Source organism: Lithobates pipiens, unplaced genomic scaffold (assembly GCF_037356315.1).
Source record: "Lithobates pipiens isolate NorthernLeopardFrog02 unplaced genomic scaffold, aLitPip1_a1.2 Scaffold_3, whole genome shotgun sequence".
In the NCBI taxonomy this organism is placed as follows: Eukaryota; Metazoa; Chordata; class Amphibia; order Anura; family Ranidae; genus Lithobates; species Lithobates pipiens.
In genome coordinates this window covers 55,702,893-55,720,686 of record NW_027507790.1, presented here as the reverse complement: position 1 = coordinate 55,720,686, position 17,794 = coordinate 55,702,893, and the positions used below count along the sequence as shown (strand labels likewise).

Below are 17,794 nucleotides of genomic sequence, written 5' to 3'. Positions count from 1 at the left end.
CGATTAATTATGAAAACAGTAATCAATTAATTGCATAAAATATTAGTTGTCGATTAATTGATTAGTTGTTTCAGTCCTAATAAACAATATATCAAAGTGCAATGTGCACACACACAAATTCATATGTCTTTTTTTAAATGCTATAAAATGTCTCGTACAAGAATGGTTCAATACTCAAATATGTCATGCAAAAGAAATAACATTAGTGTACCCCGGGCTGGCGGGGCTTGGATGTGACATCACCACACGCTCTGGGTTCGCACTCGTGGCTCGGAATTGTGGCCGGAGACAACTTTGCTTCTTGATTGAACTTGCATATACTATTGTCAGTGGAGACACATGAGAATGTCAGTGTTTTGATTGTTTTTATGGAATGAAGCGTTTTAGATTACGTTAGAAGAGCCCCCCTACCCCTTTTTTTTCTTCCTCCTCTATGTGACATGAAGAGAAATATGGAATGACCATTTTTAGGAGGTCCTTAAGAGGAGATTGGTGAAGCTGCAGATTGTTACTCCCAGAGTTTCAGTCGCTATGGTTTATATAATATTACCAGCCCTGGTCTTTGGTGAGTTTAAGTAGTACTTGTGATGGTGGGGAGCACAGATTCAGAGAAATAAGGAAGAAATTATGAATAATGCACATGGGACTTTCTGTTTCATAATATAATATGTGGGACATTTATTTTGTTGGCTTGAAAGATTTGCGGGAGTATTGAACCATTCCTATATGGGAATTTTTATTGAATTCCAAGATGTATAGAAATTTATGTGTATGCACGTTGCACTTTTTGATTGTATTTTTGAAGGTTTATGTATTTGCACATTTATGCATATTGCAGCTTGATATATATTGTTAATATGAGTTGCCTAGCACATTCTGGATAGATTGATTTAGAGGTGTTTATAATACATTTTGGGTACAACATTTTTTGGAGTTTGTTGGTGGCAGCGCTGTCCATCTTACTATACAGTTTTTTTGTAACGCCAAAACCATTACTTCACAAATGCATAAACACTAACCAGGTATAGTCATTGTCGGAGATGACAAGCACTACCAATTTTTACTACTGACTTTCATTAAAGTTTTATGGAAGGATAGGGAAAACTTACAAAAGACCAAGTAGTACAGAAGTCATTACAATAGGAATACTCTATGATGCAGTTGATTACACTACATAGCACTACCAATTGTACTGATGTTTTACAAGTGTTCATGGAGAGGGCAGCCATCTTGATGTGCTAGAATCACAGTTTATTAAACTTTTTTAGGGCACCTTTATGGTAATATTCCTCTGATTCTACATTGTGACTGTATTTTAATAATGTTGCAACTTTATCGTAAAGGATAATTTCACCTTTTGAAGCATGTTAAATGTTACACACATATTTAAATTGCAACGTGTAATACAATCTAGGAGAAATGTACATATTATTTTCTGCAAAGAGGCCCCGTTCACACCTGAGTGTATTGAAATTCAGAATCTCAGGAAAATGCTGGACACAGTGGCGGTGCAACTATTTTCTAATGGCACCCTAAACGCAGTGCAGTACATAAGACTCTTTGGCAGGTTTATGGAGTAGAGGGAGACCCATTCAACATGAATGGTGCTGCTCCAAAAACGCACCACAAAGTTGTGTGTCGCAAAGGTGTGCTCGGGGCCTTAAGGGTGAACCTATCTGTTAAAAAATGTTTACTGGAGAAATGTACTAAAACTGGTGCACAAAGAATCTGGTGCATTTGGCTTCCAGGTTATATTGTCGAAGCTTAATTGAACAAGCTGAAGTTAGAAGCTGATTCGTTACTATGCAGAGCTATACCAGATTCTGTGTGCACCAGTTTTAGTGATAAAGTATATCACCTTTGTTCACAGATGCAGAACTTTCGCCTCCAATCAATTGTGTAGTTTGTGATGATGTATGTAAATGTAGCTAGCAATTTTTTGCTCATTACACTCACTGTTTCCTGCATTGTAGTCTACAAATTGCTTCTGTAATATTACTTTCAATGAATGTTTGAGTCTTCAACTCACTGAAGATAATGCACACTCCCTGTATGGTTAATTTTTTTTCTCAAAACAGTTGTTAGGCAGGCTGATTGTAGTAGCTATTGTAGTGGCTAATAACATTTTAATAAAATAACAATGGAGGTGAAAGCTTGTGCATATTTGAAGGTACCCAAAAATGTACTTTTAAACTTTTACAATAAGGTTACGTATACATTTACCTTAAAGAGGATCTGCAGACTGCTCACATTATTTGTAATAAAAACATCTTTGCCATTCTGAAGCTTCCCTCCAACCACTTTGCATATTAATTATTATATATTACGATCTGTACTTGCCAAATATGCTGCAGAAATCTCCCTACACTGATTCTGGCTGCATCCATTTTGACTGTGGGCAGCTGAAGCTGCTGCCTGTTCACTTCCTGGATTTACCCAGAGGCCTCCAGCTCTGCAGCTCTCATTGGCCCTCGTATGACTCATCTCCCCTCCCTTCCTGGCAATACCTCAGAAGAGAGAGAGAGAGCGCGCGCTGTGCATGATGTCATAAGCTTAGGCCTTTTTACCAGACAAGAAACCGAAAGTTGACTAAGGTATTTAGTGGCAGAAAAAAAATGTTTTACTATCCAAAGTTAAAACAACAAGAGCAGTAGGTTTAATAGATGGAAAGGTGAAACATTACGGCTTAAGGTAAATATTACAATAAAATAATTACTGTATGTGCTCACTGAAAATGCAATATACTTTTTTTTTACTACTAGTTTCTTCTCTGTGTTTATGCTTTGTAGCATTTCTATGGAAAGCTCCATTGCTGGGACTCACGATGAACTGTTGCAGGTGCTGAAAGAGAAGATGAGATTGGAAGGACAGCTGGAGTCATTGACAACAGAAACCAGTCAGGTAAGAATAATTAAATCAGTCAGCCATTTAGGCTACAGTCACACTTGCAGTGATTGCTAGCTATGCGGAAAGCAGCGAATAGTTGTGGCTGCCAGTGACCTGTAATTATAGTGGAAGGGACCGGCCACACCTAGCCACTCGCAGGAATCTGATTGTGATCTGAATTTGCACAGGCTTTAATCACTGGTTCAAATGTAGTCTAAGAGACAGGATGAGTTACAACCGTGGACAGATTTTTTGGTACCATTCCATGGAAAAAGAAGAACCCACAATTTACTCTGAAATTAACTTGAAATTGACACTTGGCATCCAGCATTGTTTATTCCATATTTTTTTAAAATCAGGCTTTGCCTTTGCGTTGGGATTCAACTGAATATTAAAAAAAAAAAAAAGAACAATGAAAATGGCATTGGTTAAAATATTTTTTTTTTTTATCTTATATTTAGTTGCACAACCTTTAGAGTCAGTCACTGCAAACAAAGAATATCTTTAGCTCTTAGCGACTGAGACAGAGTTTTCTGACTCTGGGCAGTATGTTTCCCTCCTGAATTCTTTAATAGTCTTGAGATTTTATTGTGTCCTGGACAGATTCAAGCCTCCTGCAAGACGCAACAAAGTAGCCCAAATATATAAGGGAACCTCCTACATGTTTCACAGTATAGGTATGGTATTCTTTTCTTTTGAAAGCTTACATTTTTGTCTGTGAACATAGAGCTGATGTGACTTGCCACAGTTTTGGCTCATCTACTCAAAGGACATTCTCCTAGAAGCAATGCGACTTGTCAATATGCAGTTTATCAAATACCAGTCTGTTTTTCTTTCAGTAGCAGAGTAATCTTATGCCCTTTTGCATTGAGCCCTCTGTCGCTCTAAAATAAACGTTTTTTTCCTCCTTCAATCTTCACCAAAATATACCAAAAATCAATTCTGAGACACCTTCTAAATGCAGCCAAAGCCCTTTGATGTGAGAAATCTTCCACTTCTGTCCAAATATGGCATAAGAAAGTAGACAATATTAGTATGACCTGACCTCAAAAAAAATATCACATGTTCAACATGGATCTATTGGTTTACGTTCATCTTTGTCGATGAGGGTCTGTTGGCAATGCAGGACTGAAGTTGCTTGGAGATGGTCTCATAACCTTTACCTTTCACATGCTGGTGTACTTTTTCTAATTCCTATTCAGTGTGGTCCATACGCTGATGCCAAAAAGCAGAGTGACTACTTCTGTCCATTTAAATAGCCTGCCTTAAGGATTGAAGATGTGTGACGTTGGTTACATAAACAGTTTACAAAATCATGATATTCCAATTATTTATAATCTTTTCGAGAGGTATCAACAAATCTGTCCAGGCCATTGTGGAACATTTTTGTATAATAATCAATAAATTGTGTTTTTTTTTTTTTTTTTTTTTTTTTTGCACTTTCTGCCTTTTGACTCTGTGACATACCAAATTTATGGAGTAACTACTTTTAACTTCATCGTTTTTTAGAAAGAATGATGCATTGTTTCATATTTGTCCATGGCTGTACATCTTAGCATTTAAACAAACTATACACAAAATAGAAACATAAACTAGTGTGTTTTTTCTTTTCTGTTTGGGTTATATAAAACCTGATCTTAAATACTGTGGTTGTTTCCTTACCTACATTTTTGATATCAGTGTTCCTAACACGTCATGCTGTTTTGTGCAATTATTAGAAATATGTCTTCATTGTGTTCTGCTGTTGTTTTTCTGAACAGCATAAAAGCTGGTTCACACTTGCCGAATATCGGCCGGTTCAACAAAAATCTCCTGAAATTCGGTTAGTGTGTACAACAGCCTGTCCAAACGGGCATGCTGGAAATCCAGCGGCCAACTGGCATCCGAATCAGGGCTCACAGCCAATGGCTGCAAGTGCTGACCGGTGTGTTCTGGTGGGGGAGGGCCTGTTTGAACACAATAGCTCAGCAGGGAAATTACTGTATTAACATCACATAATACCAGAGAGCCGCTTGCAAGCTCTTCAGTTTTGTTTTGTTCAGCCCACTGGGTTGAACAAAAAAAAATTGACCTGTGTACCAGGCTTTAGGGTATATACAGTGAAAACAAAAAGTATATGAACCCCTTTTGAATTTAATTGTTTTTCTGCAGCAATTTGCCATAAAATTTAATCTGAGCCTCATCATCCCCACACTAGTTGTGAAGGAGATTTACTAAAACTGTTGCCAATGTGCATAGAAACCAATCGGCTTCCATGTTTTATTGTCAAAGCTCAACTGAACAAGCTGACGTTGGCATCTAATTGGCTACCATGCACAGCTGCATCACATTCTGAGGGCTCCAATTTTTATTTATTTTATTTTATGTTGAATCTGTTTTATTAAGTTTCAAACATTCTTAAACAATAATGAATAAACACAGGCAAAGAATAACACAATTCCAATGAGTGTGCCACTATACATTAAGATCGGAAGAACAATAAAAGAACGTTTATCACATAAGCAAAAGCAATTATATGCCATTAAGGCATGGAGAATTAAGCGAGGTAATGGTATATCAGGTAATCAGTAGTCCACCATAATCTCATAAAGGTAAGAAAGAAGGTGTAGAAGAGGAGAAGGGGGAAAAAAAGAGAGGGGGGGGGGGGGGAGAAGATAAGTGGGGAAGAGAGTATATCAAGCTACTCATGAGAGGGCCCAGCATTAGCTGTATCTGATACAAAAGAATCAAAATCAGAGGAGAACCGGAAGTGTAACCAAGCAGTCCACATAATAGTGTGGGATTCACTTTTATCACTTTTATCAGCATTCCACGATACCATCCGTTCTATATGTTCGATCCTGTCCACTTCACAGGTCCAATCATCTAGAGAGGGGACCACCGGTTGATGCCAAGATCTAGCAATAATAGAACGAGCAGGTGTTAGCAAATGGCAAATTAAGCTCTTTTTGATTTGCTTGTAGGATCCTGGTAACATAGATAAGAGCGTTAAGTGGGGTTCATTGGGATATTTGTCCCCTACAAGTTTGTCATAAAGATGTATAATCTTATCCCAAAAGGGGCTGACACGTGGGCACTTACCCCAAATTTGTGTCATGGTCTGCAAGCATCTTCAGCATATGCCTGATACATTAGGATCAAATTTATGTAGAATAGTGGGGCAGAGATACCACCTAGAGAAAATATGGCAATTCCGTCTGGGGGAGAATTACAAAAATTGGAGTACACAATGTGCTTGGGCTGATAACACACAAACAATTCAAATTTTATTATGTTTTTATTGAACACACCCATTAAACAGGAAGTAAACATCCATCTTTAAATTGTTTGGAAACCCTTACAAACCACTTTGACCTACAGGTAAGCCTAGATTAAGGCTTACCTGTAGGTCCAAGAAATATCTCCCAAACCTATACGGTTTAGGAGATATTTGCCCGAAGACGGGCACCGCTGCCTACGGCGCATGTGCCGTAGACAGCGGCGCGCAGGCGTACTGAGCGTGGCATCGGCGATGACGAAGATGGGGCGCAATGCCGCGCGCCTCGGCTCCCATGCGCGGGAGTGACGTCATTGCTGCTCTGGCGAATCACAGCGCCGGAGCAGCGAGACCCACGGAGACCCACCAAGAAGATGGACGCTCGGAGCTACAGGGGACAGCGGTGACTTCGCTGGCTCCTGTGTCAGGTAAGTGACACATAATGGGCTACTATGCGATGCATAGTAGTCCATTATGCTTTGCCTTTGCAGGGAATGAAAGAGGAAGTAAACTCATCAGGGTTTACTTCCTCTTTAAGTTTTACCTATAGGTAAGCCTATAATGAGGCTTACTTATAGGTAGTGTAAATATCTCCTAAACATGCACTGGTTAGGAAATATTTACTGTACGTGCAGCCAGTGCAATCACTGGCACATGCACTCTGAAGGACCAGCCATCCGTGATGTTCCTTCAGAGCCCTGTGCCATGACCCACGGCTCCTGCATGTATGCAAGGGAGTGATGCCATCGTGCCTCTGGCCAGTCACAGAGCCGGAGTCTGTGAACCCAGAAGGAAGATCAGGTGATGATGGACGCTGTCTCCAGCATTGACATTGCTTCACTGGAATGCTTAGTTATGAAGTAAGTTTTTTTTTTTTTTTTTCCCCCATTTAATATTTTATTGGTTTTAAGAGGAAGAAAGGCATACACGTTATCAACATCAAATATAACCTATTATGCATGTCTATATGCTAATCCAATATACATATAGAGTCATTTTCTTCCAAAACCACTATGCACTCTAAATACAACAAAATCAACTATCTTATTATAATTATAACCCCCCCCCCCCCCCATTACATCAAGGCAGAAGTCATCTCTCACCCTTAATCGAAGTATATCTCGGACTCCATCCTGGGGGATTCTATCTATATATTCCTGAAGTGTATAGCTCTCTCTTAATGAGGTAAGTAGGTAAGACTAATTACATCAACAATAGCTAATTTGCAAACCTGGAGTCCAGTTAATGAAATTAGTTTGTGTGGTCTCCTTTGATTAATAAAGATCAATTAAGATTGCTGTTTATAGGAAACATCAGCTGATGTGAACCATGTCTCCCAAAAAAATCTCTGAAGACATACCGATCAGAAATAGTTGATTTGCATAAGGCTGGAAAGGAATACAAAGCAATTGCAAAGTGTTTAGGCATCCATCAATAGATAGACAAATTGTCTATAAATAAATACAAGTAACAGCTAAATGCTTGAAGACCTCGCTGGAACTGGCAGACATAACTGTTCATGAGTCCACCATACTTGGCAGAACACCTTCGGAGGATCTGCTGCTCTCCAAAAAACAAGCACTTTGGCAAACCACAACAGCACTGGGAAAATGTTTTGTGGACTAATGAAAGACAAGTTGAATTGTTCAGGAAGCATACTGAGCACTATGTTTGGCGGGAAAAAGGGTACAGCTTACCAATATCAAAACATCATGTCACCTGTGGGGTATGGTGGAGAGAACATTATGATTTTGGCTTGCTTAGCTGCCTCAGCGCCTTGGAGCACTCGCCATAACCGAGGCGAAAATTAATTCCCAAGTTTACCAAAATATCCTACAGGATAATGTCAGGGTGGCTGTCAACCAGCTGAAGCTTAGTAGAATTTGGGTGAAGCAGCAGGACAATGACCCTAAGCATTGAAATAAATCCACCACAGACTAGCTTCAGAAAAAGAAAATGCGCCTTTTGGAGTGGCCCAGTCAGAGCTCAGACCTTAACCCCATAAAGATGCTGTAGAATGACCTCAAGAGCTGTTCACACCAGACATCCAACAAATGTGTCTGAGCTGAAGAAGTTTTGAAAAAGAGGAATGGTCCGAAATTCCTCCTGAACCTTGTTGTGCAGGTCTGATCAAGACCTACTGAAAGCATTTGCTTGAAGTCAGTGCTGTCAAATGAGGTTTGACCGGCTATTAACTCCAAGGGTTCATTTACTTTTTCCTCCAGTACTGTGAATGTTTAATAGGTGCGTTCAATAAAGACATGAGAAAATAAAATTGTTTGTGTGTTATCAGCTTAAGCATATTGTGCTTGTCTAGAGTTCCACCCAAAAGTGGAACTTCTGCTTTAAGCACTCATCTCCCCCTTACATGCCACATTTTGGCATGAATTTGTTTTTTTTGGGGGGCATGGATACTTTGGTTTTGACAGGTACTTCCTGTCCCACTTCCTCCTTCCATCGCTTGGCTGCCTAGTTGACTCCTCCTCTCCCCCTAGGCGGCCCCTCCCTCTCTGCACTTATCTGGGACGCGTCGCAGGTTCCAGAAGATTGCCTGTCCACTAGGAGTGTGCAGCACGCTCCTGGCTGTGGAGCTGCAAGCTATCACAGCTGGGTGCCCACAGTAGTAATGATGGCGTCATGGACAGGAGCGAGGCTTTGGGCCGCCACATCGCTGGACAGTGGGACAGGTGAGTGTCTGTTTATTAAAAGTTAGAAGCTACAATTTCTGTAGCTACTGACTCTTAATAAACTTGCAAAACAGTGGAACTCCATGTTAAAGTTGTTGTAAAGCCTTTTTAATGCATTCCTTGCATTATAGTAAAAATGTTTAGGCGTCAGCATCCCCCCTCACCCCCCCCTCCCCTTTACTTACCTGCAACCCTCATTTGATCCAGCGCAGTGCACGTCTGTAGCTCTTCTCTCCCCTCACTTTTGGGTCTTGCCAGCTTTGCTGGTGCATCGGGAGCCATTGGCTCCCAGTGCTGTCAATCAAAGCTACTGACGCAGGAGCAGGGGGCTGGGCAGTTACACTGCCTGTGTCAATGGATGCACCAAGGGGCTCGGGTGCGAGAACGCACAAGTGCCCCCATGAGAAGCCGCTTGCTATGTGGGTACTAAACGGAGGGCCAGGAGCGCTGGCAGTGGACACGAAAAGAAGAGGAGGTCCGTGGCCACTCTGTGCAATTCCATTACACAGAGCTGGTAAGTATAGAGATGTTTGTTTAAAAAAAAAATTAACTTTACAATCACTTTAAGCCTGGTACACACTGTAAGTTGAACGGAAAAAAAAAAAAACAGGAATCGCCGCACTAACACAAGCGATGCTGGTGCAGTGATTTCCACTCCTGCCCTTCCCCCACCTAATCAGCCATTGGCTGCAAGCACTGATGAGATGCTGTTTTTTCAGCATACCCAGCGTAAGATGAGAGTCCGATCACACACGCTTTTTATTTCAGCTGTGCTGTACATATGAATACCTCTTGTGCATGCCAGTAGGGTATTGTAAATTGGGTACAACCCCCCCTCCCCTCTTCTCCTAGAGTTCATAGCTTTCATCCTTCTCTTTTACAGCAGCTAGAAACATGGAACTGACACTGTGGAGTTGGTTTCGAAGGTCTATGCTCAATTGCTCTCATGCTTATCCTCTTCTGGCTGCATGGTTAGTAATTGGTTAGACAGAGCATATGAATATCAGGTGTCAGGAAACTTTATATGCATATACACTATATTACCAAAAGTATTGTGATGCCTTCCTTAACACGCACGTGGACTTTATTGGCATCTTCGTCTGTAGGGTTCAATATTGAGTTGGCCCACCCTTTGCAGCTTCAACTCTTCTGGGAAGGCTGTCTACAAGGTATAGGAGTATGTCTATGGGAGTGTTTTTACCATTCTTCCAGAAGCACATTTATGAGGTCAGGCACTGATGTGGACGAGAAGGCCTGGCTTGCAATCTCCGCTCTAATTCATCCCAAAGGTGTTCTGTTGGGTTGAGGCCAGGACTCTGTGCAGGCCAGTCAAGTTCCTCCACCCCAAACTCGCTCATCCCCCCGAGAAGAGTTAAAGCTGCAAAGGCTGGACCAACTCAATATTGAACTCTGCGGTCTAGGGCCCCATACACACTATTAGATATTCTGCAGATTTTTGTCTTCAGATTTACCAAAACCATATAATATGAGGTCAAACCTTAAGAGTTTCAATTTGTATGCCATCAGGCAGGCCCTTGTACTATGTGGTTTTGGTGAATCTGAAGACAAAAATCTGCAGAAAACCTAATCGTGTGTATGGGGGTCTTAGAATGGGATACCATTAAAGTTCATGTGCGTTTAAAGGCAGGCATCCCAATACATTTGGTAATATAGCGTACTTGTTTTTGGTTAGTGACTTGCTAAAGAGTGAATAACAGATACACATGTCAGCCACAAAGCATATACCTTCAAAAACAAGTTCATATTAACAAGTTAATATTAGCAATTTGTATGTATTTTGGCAGGTTTCATTTAAAATATAGTCCCAGCTAAGTCATATGTGCTTTTCTAAACAGGCATTGAAAGAAAAGACAGAACTACAGGCCCAACTGGCAGCAGTGAACACCAGGCTTCAAGCTGAGGTTGAACAAAGTCTGGCTAGCCAACAAAGGCAAGAGACCTTGAGCACTGAGGTTGTCACCCTGAAAAAGTCCTGCCTAGAGCTGGAGAGGGCCATGGCAGATCTTCAGAACTCGTTGGAAGTAAAGAATACCGGACTGGCCTCTTTAACCAATGATTTGCAGGTAGCTGAAGAGCAATATCAAAGGTTGATGAGCAAAGTGGAAGAGTTGCAAAGAGCTATTATTCAAAAGGATAACACAGGTGATAATACTTTACTTACATTAAAGAGCTCTTAGTATGGTACTGTATGTGTACATTAACTGCAATTCCTTTCTAGAGACTACTGTTAACTGTGCATCAAACTCCAAGAACAAATGCTGTTTAAAAAAATTTTTTTTAGCAATTTTATTATCCATTGATCTTTAGTCACCCTTTTGACTTTTACTTTGTTTAAATTATTGTTCTGATCTGATCTCTGTTTTAATGTACAATAGAGAGTGTAATCAATTTTTTATTTTTTTTATTTTGATGGTGTGATTTATGAGTTCCTTGTACTATTAGATTTCATCATAGATTGCACACCAATTCAAAGGCTGTGTTTTTTTATTTTCTATTTATTTTAGAATAGGGAGGACAACCTAAAACATTGGACAGCAATTATTTTCACAAGTTTTGCTTCCTGAAAAACATTTGGTGATAATTATAGGCCCATTTAAAATGAACACAAAGTTTCAGAATGACTGGAAATTGAGACATCTGAAATTTAACTTTTAATGACTATAATGTATTTAATTGCATAACATTTGTGACACGCTGCATGAGTTCAGCAGAGTTAAAAAGTACTGTATGTACTCGAGTATAAGCCGAGTTTTTTTTTTTTTTTTGCCCATTTTGTAGGCTTATTTTTTCCCTGATACAGTTGTTCCATTGTGGCAATATCCTGGTAAAACCTTTCTCCATGTTTGTCACTGATTGCAGAATGTAGAAAATGAAGGAAAAATGCACTTCATGGTCTTGTTTGTTGTAAGAAGTTTGTCAACCAGCTGAATGTAGTTTTGCTCTGTAGTGGCTAAGCAAATTCTCAGCGAAATCCTTTTGTGCTTTCCAGATGATTTTTTTTCTGCCTGTGCTAACAGACCTTCGAGAACTGCTTGGTATTGTTGACTGATCTGTGGAACAACAAAATGCCTCTTTAATTTTGGCATCAGTTATTCTTGGAAACATCTGACTCAAATACCAAACACCTTCACCTTACTTGTTCATTGCTTTCACAAAACTTTTCATCAGTCTGAGTTTTATGTGAAACTAGGGCAAAAAATGTCTTTGCCAGATCAACAAGTGGTTCATGTTTTTCTGTCATGGAACCAAATTCTTGTGGTAATTTTTTTTTATTGTTTTTTTTTTTTTTTTTTTATGTAATGAGACTCACGGTGGTCTTATTCACATATGTAACAGTACTTGGCATATCCAAGCTGTATTTCCAAGCAGCAGAGCCACTAGTTTTAGGGGGGTGGAAAAGAGGAAAGATAGGACAAAAGGGGAGCAAGAAAAAAGAAGATGGAAAAACAAAAAAGGGAGCAAGAAAAAAGCAGATGAACAACAAAATGGGAGCAAGAGGGGAAGAAAAGGGGGATAAAATGAAAGGAAACCAAGAGAGGGGGTGGGGAAGGAGTGGACAATGGATAGGGGGATGGACAGGTAAGGTGAAGGAGGTGCATATATACCTGGTAATTAAGAAGTATAACCCACCTGTAGAAAGATCTTTAGAGATCTATTGGATAATTGTATACAAATCTCAGTATAGTTGCTTAATAACTATAATTATCTACTGGTGTTCTAGGACTATATAGTCTAGTTATCACCTTTCGTGACACCCCTTCGTTATATGTGGTCTCGTTGCCTGCACTCTCTAATCCTGCCTACCATGCTCCCCCCACCTTGGAGTTTTGTATACAATTTATCCAATAGATCTTTAAAAGTCTCTCAACAGGTGGGTTATCCCTCCTTAATTATCAGGTGTATATATGCACCTCCTTCCCTTTACTTGTCCGTCCCTCTCACCCCCCCCCCCCCCCCCATCCCTGGTCCGCTCCTTCCTCAACCCCCCCCCCCCTTTTTTTTTCCCTACCCTTGGTTTCCTTTTCTCCCCTTCCCTTCACCTCTTGCTCCCATATTTATTCATCTGCTTTTTTTCTTGCTCCCTCTTTTGTCCTTCCTTTCCTCTTTTCTTAGCCAATGATTGCCAGTGAAACCTGAAAAATGTGTTTTTTATTTTAAAATTTTTTTTTTTTTAAGTTGGCTCTAAAGTCTAGAAACAAAATGATTCTGGATAGCCGCACTCCAATATTATAATTATTATACAGGATTTATATAGCACCAACTGTTTGCTCAGCATGAGGGCAGACAGTACACTTACAATACAAATGAATACAGGAGGAATCAGAGGGCCCTGCTTGTTAGATTTTACAATCTAGAAGGGGGGGTCAAGTGGAAACAAAAGCAAGGAGATGGGGCGTAGGGTGTTACGATTAGATGGGTCCAGTGAGGGCTTTTTAAGTATGGGTCTGACAAGTGCGTGTTTTAGAGAGTTGGGGAAGATGCCAGAAGAGAGGGAGAGATTGAAGATGTGGGCTAGAGAGTGTAGCATAGAGCCAGAGGGTGAATGTAGCATTTGTGAGGGAACAGGGTCCAGAGTGCAGGTGGTAAGGTGGACATTAGCAAGTAGTTTAGCAACCTCGTCTATAGTGGTGGGGTTGAAAGAGGGAAGTAATGATTGTGCCTGTGGGCATGAAGTGTAAATGCGTGGAGGGTATCGGAACAGTAGAGATCTCCTCACGAATTGTATTAATCTTCTTTTTGTTTACAAACGATTTTTATTTGGTACATAGAGGTAGTACAGAGAGTAAGCATAGATATAACATAATAAATGCAATGGATGTCAAGTTAAACATAGAAAATCTCCATAAAAAAAAAAAACTCGTACAAAATTCTGTGCTTATATATTGCCATAGTTTGTGACTTAATTTGGCATAGTGTTGGGCCAGAGCCGCAATCGTGCGGTAAGTCTTGGACAGTCTGTATAGGAGACCAAATTTCAGGGAGGATTAAAAAAGGAGGTGGAATGGTTAAACCAGGGATCCCATTTCTTACTATATAAATGTGTGGTATTCTGTGTGATATGGAATATCTTTTCCATCAGATTGATGTTATTAATTCTGTTTTTAAGATGTTCCAAAGGGATGGATTGGGATTTCCAATGGAAAGCAATTAACCAATGAATTGCGACACATATTGTATGAATCAATCTCATATTATAGGTGGAAAGAGAGGAGATAGGGGCATATAAGAGACAATTCTGTAAGGTTAGTTTTATATTATTTGAGATCACTGAGGCAAAATTCTCTAACTGTTTCCATATATATGTGATTTTGGAACAGTCCCAGAAAATATGTGAGAATGAGCCTGGGGAGTTACAGCCTCTAAAGCATGTTCGAGGTGTTGTGGGGTATATGGAATGTAATTTGACTGGGGTATAGTACCATCTGGTGAATAATTTTAGTGCGGTCTCTTTAACTGTGATTGATCTCGTACATTTGTGTAAATTGCTAATACAAATGTCCCAATCGTGAGATGAGAGCGAGAGATTTATTTCCTGTTCCCATTTGATCATGTATGGGAGTTTGGTTATTTCAGTGTTCTTGAGAAGGTTAAGATATATTTCTGAGATTAGACCGGATTTTCTTGTTTTAACACAGATATTTTCAAAGAACGAGGGGGGAAGGGGATTTGTTGTTTGGAAATACGTATTGAATAAATGTCTAATCTGCAAGTATCCACAAAATTCTGTATTTGGGATTTGATGTTTTGATTTAAGAGATGCAAATGAGGAGAAATTATTGTTTTCTATAAAATTCGTGAGGGAGGTCAGATTATGGTTGATCCACCATGACAAGTCAACCACATCATTGTTGTTCTGTGGGAATTTTGGATCGCCTACAACGGAGGCGTGGGGTGGAGATCTAGAAATAAGATTTAATTTTTTATTGTGTAATTTCCATAATTGGTATGAGTGTGAGACTATTTGGTTGAGAGCATCAATGGTGTTTATTGGGACATTATTGCCCCAGAGAATGCCTGAGATAGATAATGGCTTGATAGACTCTTGTTCAAATCTGACCCATGGTATCTAAGCCCTTGTACACACGGTCGGAGAATCCGTCGGAATGTGTCCTATCGGACCGTGTCATCGGATAATCCGACTGTGTGTGGTATGCATCGGACTGATTCCGTCGGACCCAATTTTCCAACATGTTGGAAATATTTCCCGACCAACTGGTTCGATCGGACATACTCCGATCATGTGTAGAGAATTTTGATCGGACCAAGTGCCACGCATGCTCAGATCAAATTCCTACATCAAAGCTATTGGCTACTAGCCTGAACGTAGTCCCATCGTAACGAAATTACGTCATCACGTTCTGAATGATCGGATTTTTCGACAACTTAGTCCGACCGTGTGTATGCAACAGTTTCGGACAAGATCCGACGGACAAAATCCGACAGATTTGGTTGTCGAAATCTCGGACCGTGTGTACAGGGGCTTAGAGTTGCAAATATGCCATTGGGCCATTTGAGCCCATCTTGCAGACAAATGGTATAACCAAAAGTCCGGGAGGCCAAATCCTCCATTTCTCTGTGGTTTATATAATACCAGTCTGGGTAAGTGTGGATGAGAGTCTAGCCATACATATTTATTAATAACTGTCTGAAATCTAGAGATCATTATTTTGTTTAGTCTGATTGGTAGTGCTCTAAATAGATATAATATTTTTGGTAGAATGGTCATTTTAACTGCTGTGATTCTGCCTAAGAATGAAATTTTAAATGATTTCCACGTTTTAAGAGTTGATCTTAATTTATTGATTAAAGGTATATAATTTTTGGAATATAAATCATTGATGTTAGGGGTAAGGAAGATGCCCAGGTAGGGGAGTGATTCTAGTGACCAGGAGAAATCAAATGTAGAGCGTAGGGAATCTAATTGAGATGGAGGGATATTAATCGGCATACCTATAGATTTGGAAACGTTTACTGTCAGCCCTGATAAAGACGCAAAGGTGTTGAGTGTTTTGTAACAGGTTCGGTAGGGCGATATTTGGTTGTGTAAGGAAGAGGATCATGTCGTCTGCGTACAAACTTGATTTATATGTGTTGTTGTTTGCAGTATAGCCTTTAATGTCAGGGTTTAGTAGAATAGCTGTTGCTAAGGGTTCTATCACTAGAGCGAAAAGTAATGGGGAGAGGGGGCAGCCCTGCCGAGTGCCTCTTCCGTCATTGAAGAAATCTGAATTACAACTTGGTAGTCTTATTCTGGTAGATGGGTTATGGTATAGTGCAGGGGTTGACAAATTTGCTTTGAATTTAGGAGCCAGTTAAAAAAGTTAGGAACCAGTTTTTTTTCCAGCTCCCGGGGTAAGGCCACTCATTTTCACCCCCTATCCCTAACTCACAATGGAGCACCCAGTCAATAACTCCATTGAAACGCTGTTACATCAGGGGTATGGGCTGACCAGAAAGAGTAAGGCTGGCAACAGATGGAACTGGCTGGCACTGGCAGGTGGCACTGGTTGCCACTGGAAGGTACGTGGAACTGCCAGATGGCACCGACAGGTGACACTAGTTGGCATTGGCAGGTGACACTGGTTTGGAACTGGCAGGTGACACTGGTTTGGAACTGGCAAGTGGCACTATTGGCACTGGCAGGTGGCCCTGGTTGGTGATGGCAGGTGGCCCTGGTTGGTGATGGCAGGTGGCCCTGGTTGGCGATGGCACTAGTTGTCACTGGCAGATGGCACTGATTGGCGGTGGCACTGGTTGGTGTTGGCAGGTGGCACTGGTAGGTGGTGGCACTGGTTGGCGGTGGCACTGATTGGCGGTGGCAGGTGGCACTGACTGGCGGTGGCACTGGCAGGTGGCACTGACAGGTGGCACTGGTAGGTGGCACTGATTGGCACTGGGTGGTGGTTGCAGGTGGTATTGATTGGCGGTGGCACTGGTTGGCACTAGCAGGTGGCACTGATTGGCGGTGGCAGATGGCACTGGTTGCCGCTGGCAGGTGGCACTGATTGGTGGTGGCACTGGCAGGTGCCACTGGTTGGCACTGGCACTGATTGGCAATGGCAGGTGGCACTGATTGGCGGTGACACTGGTTGGTGGCAGGTGGCACTGGTTGGTGGTGGCAGGTGGTATTGATTGGTGGTGGCACTGGTTGGCGCTGGCAGGTGGCACTGGTTGGTGCTGGCAGGTGGCACTGGTTGGTTCTGGCACTGGTTGGCGCTGGCAGGTGGCACTGGTTGGTTGCAGGTGGTATTGATTGGAGGTGGCACTGATTGGTGGCAGGTGGCACTGATTGGCACTGGCAGGTTTCACACGGAGCACTCTGTTACTGAAATGTAACAGAGGAGCTGGCGGGACCCTGCCGGGGTGTGAAACTGACAAGTAACAGAGAGGTGTATATGTCAGATTTCAGCCTGATGTCGGGGTGGGCGGGACTCAGCAGCTATCAAACACCAGCCAACGATTGGGCTGCTTAAGAAAAGGGGCGGGTCACATACACGTAGCGGCCCGCCCAGATCCCATTGGCTGGTGTTTGATAGCTTGCTGGGTCCCGCCCCCACCCCGGCCGGGTCCCGCCCACCCCGACATCAGGCTGACCGATCCTCCTCTCTCCATTGCGTGTCAGTTTCACACACAGCGCGGTGCTGCAGAGTGTGAAGGAGGGAGGACGACGGCAGTCAGTGTTAATGCTGCTGCATGTCTGGGGCATCTATAGTGAGTGGGCTGGTGGCAGCTTAGGCGCCAGGTCGCGATTTCTGGTCGCATTGGCGACCTAGCGCCTGGGGTTTGTCGAGCCCTGGTATAGTGCATGGAATGCATGTGTAAATTCCCCTTTAAAGCCATATTTATTTAGAATTATGTCTAGAAACTTCCATGATACACTGTCGAAACTTTTTTGATGTCCAAACTGAGTAGGAGGACTGACTTGGAGTTAATATTGGCGTCT

At 41.6% G+C, this 17,794-nt stretch overlaps 1 protein-coding gene across 2 annotated transcripts in view; it reads left to right on the top strand.

Moving 5' to 3' along the window:
• Nucleotides 1-17,794, top strand: part of GOLGA3 (golgin A3) — a 173,973-nt gene that overhangs the window by 44,389 nt on the left and 111,790 nt on the right. For both annotated transcript variants that reach the window (XM_077461724.1, XM_077461723.1), the window contains exons 6-7: nucleotides 2,790-2,901; nucleotides 10,686-10,992. In XM_077461724.1, the coding sequence (XP_077317850.1) occupies nucleotides 2,790-2,901; nucleotides 10,686-10,992 (419 nt within the window). The remainder of the gene's footprint in view (nucleotides 1-2,789; nucleotides 2,902-10,685; nucleotides 10,993-17,794) is intronic.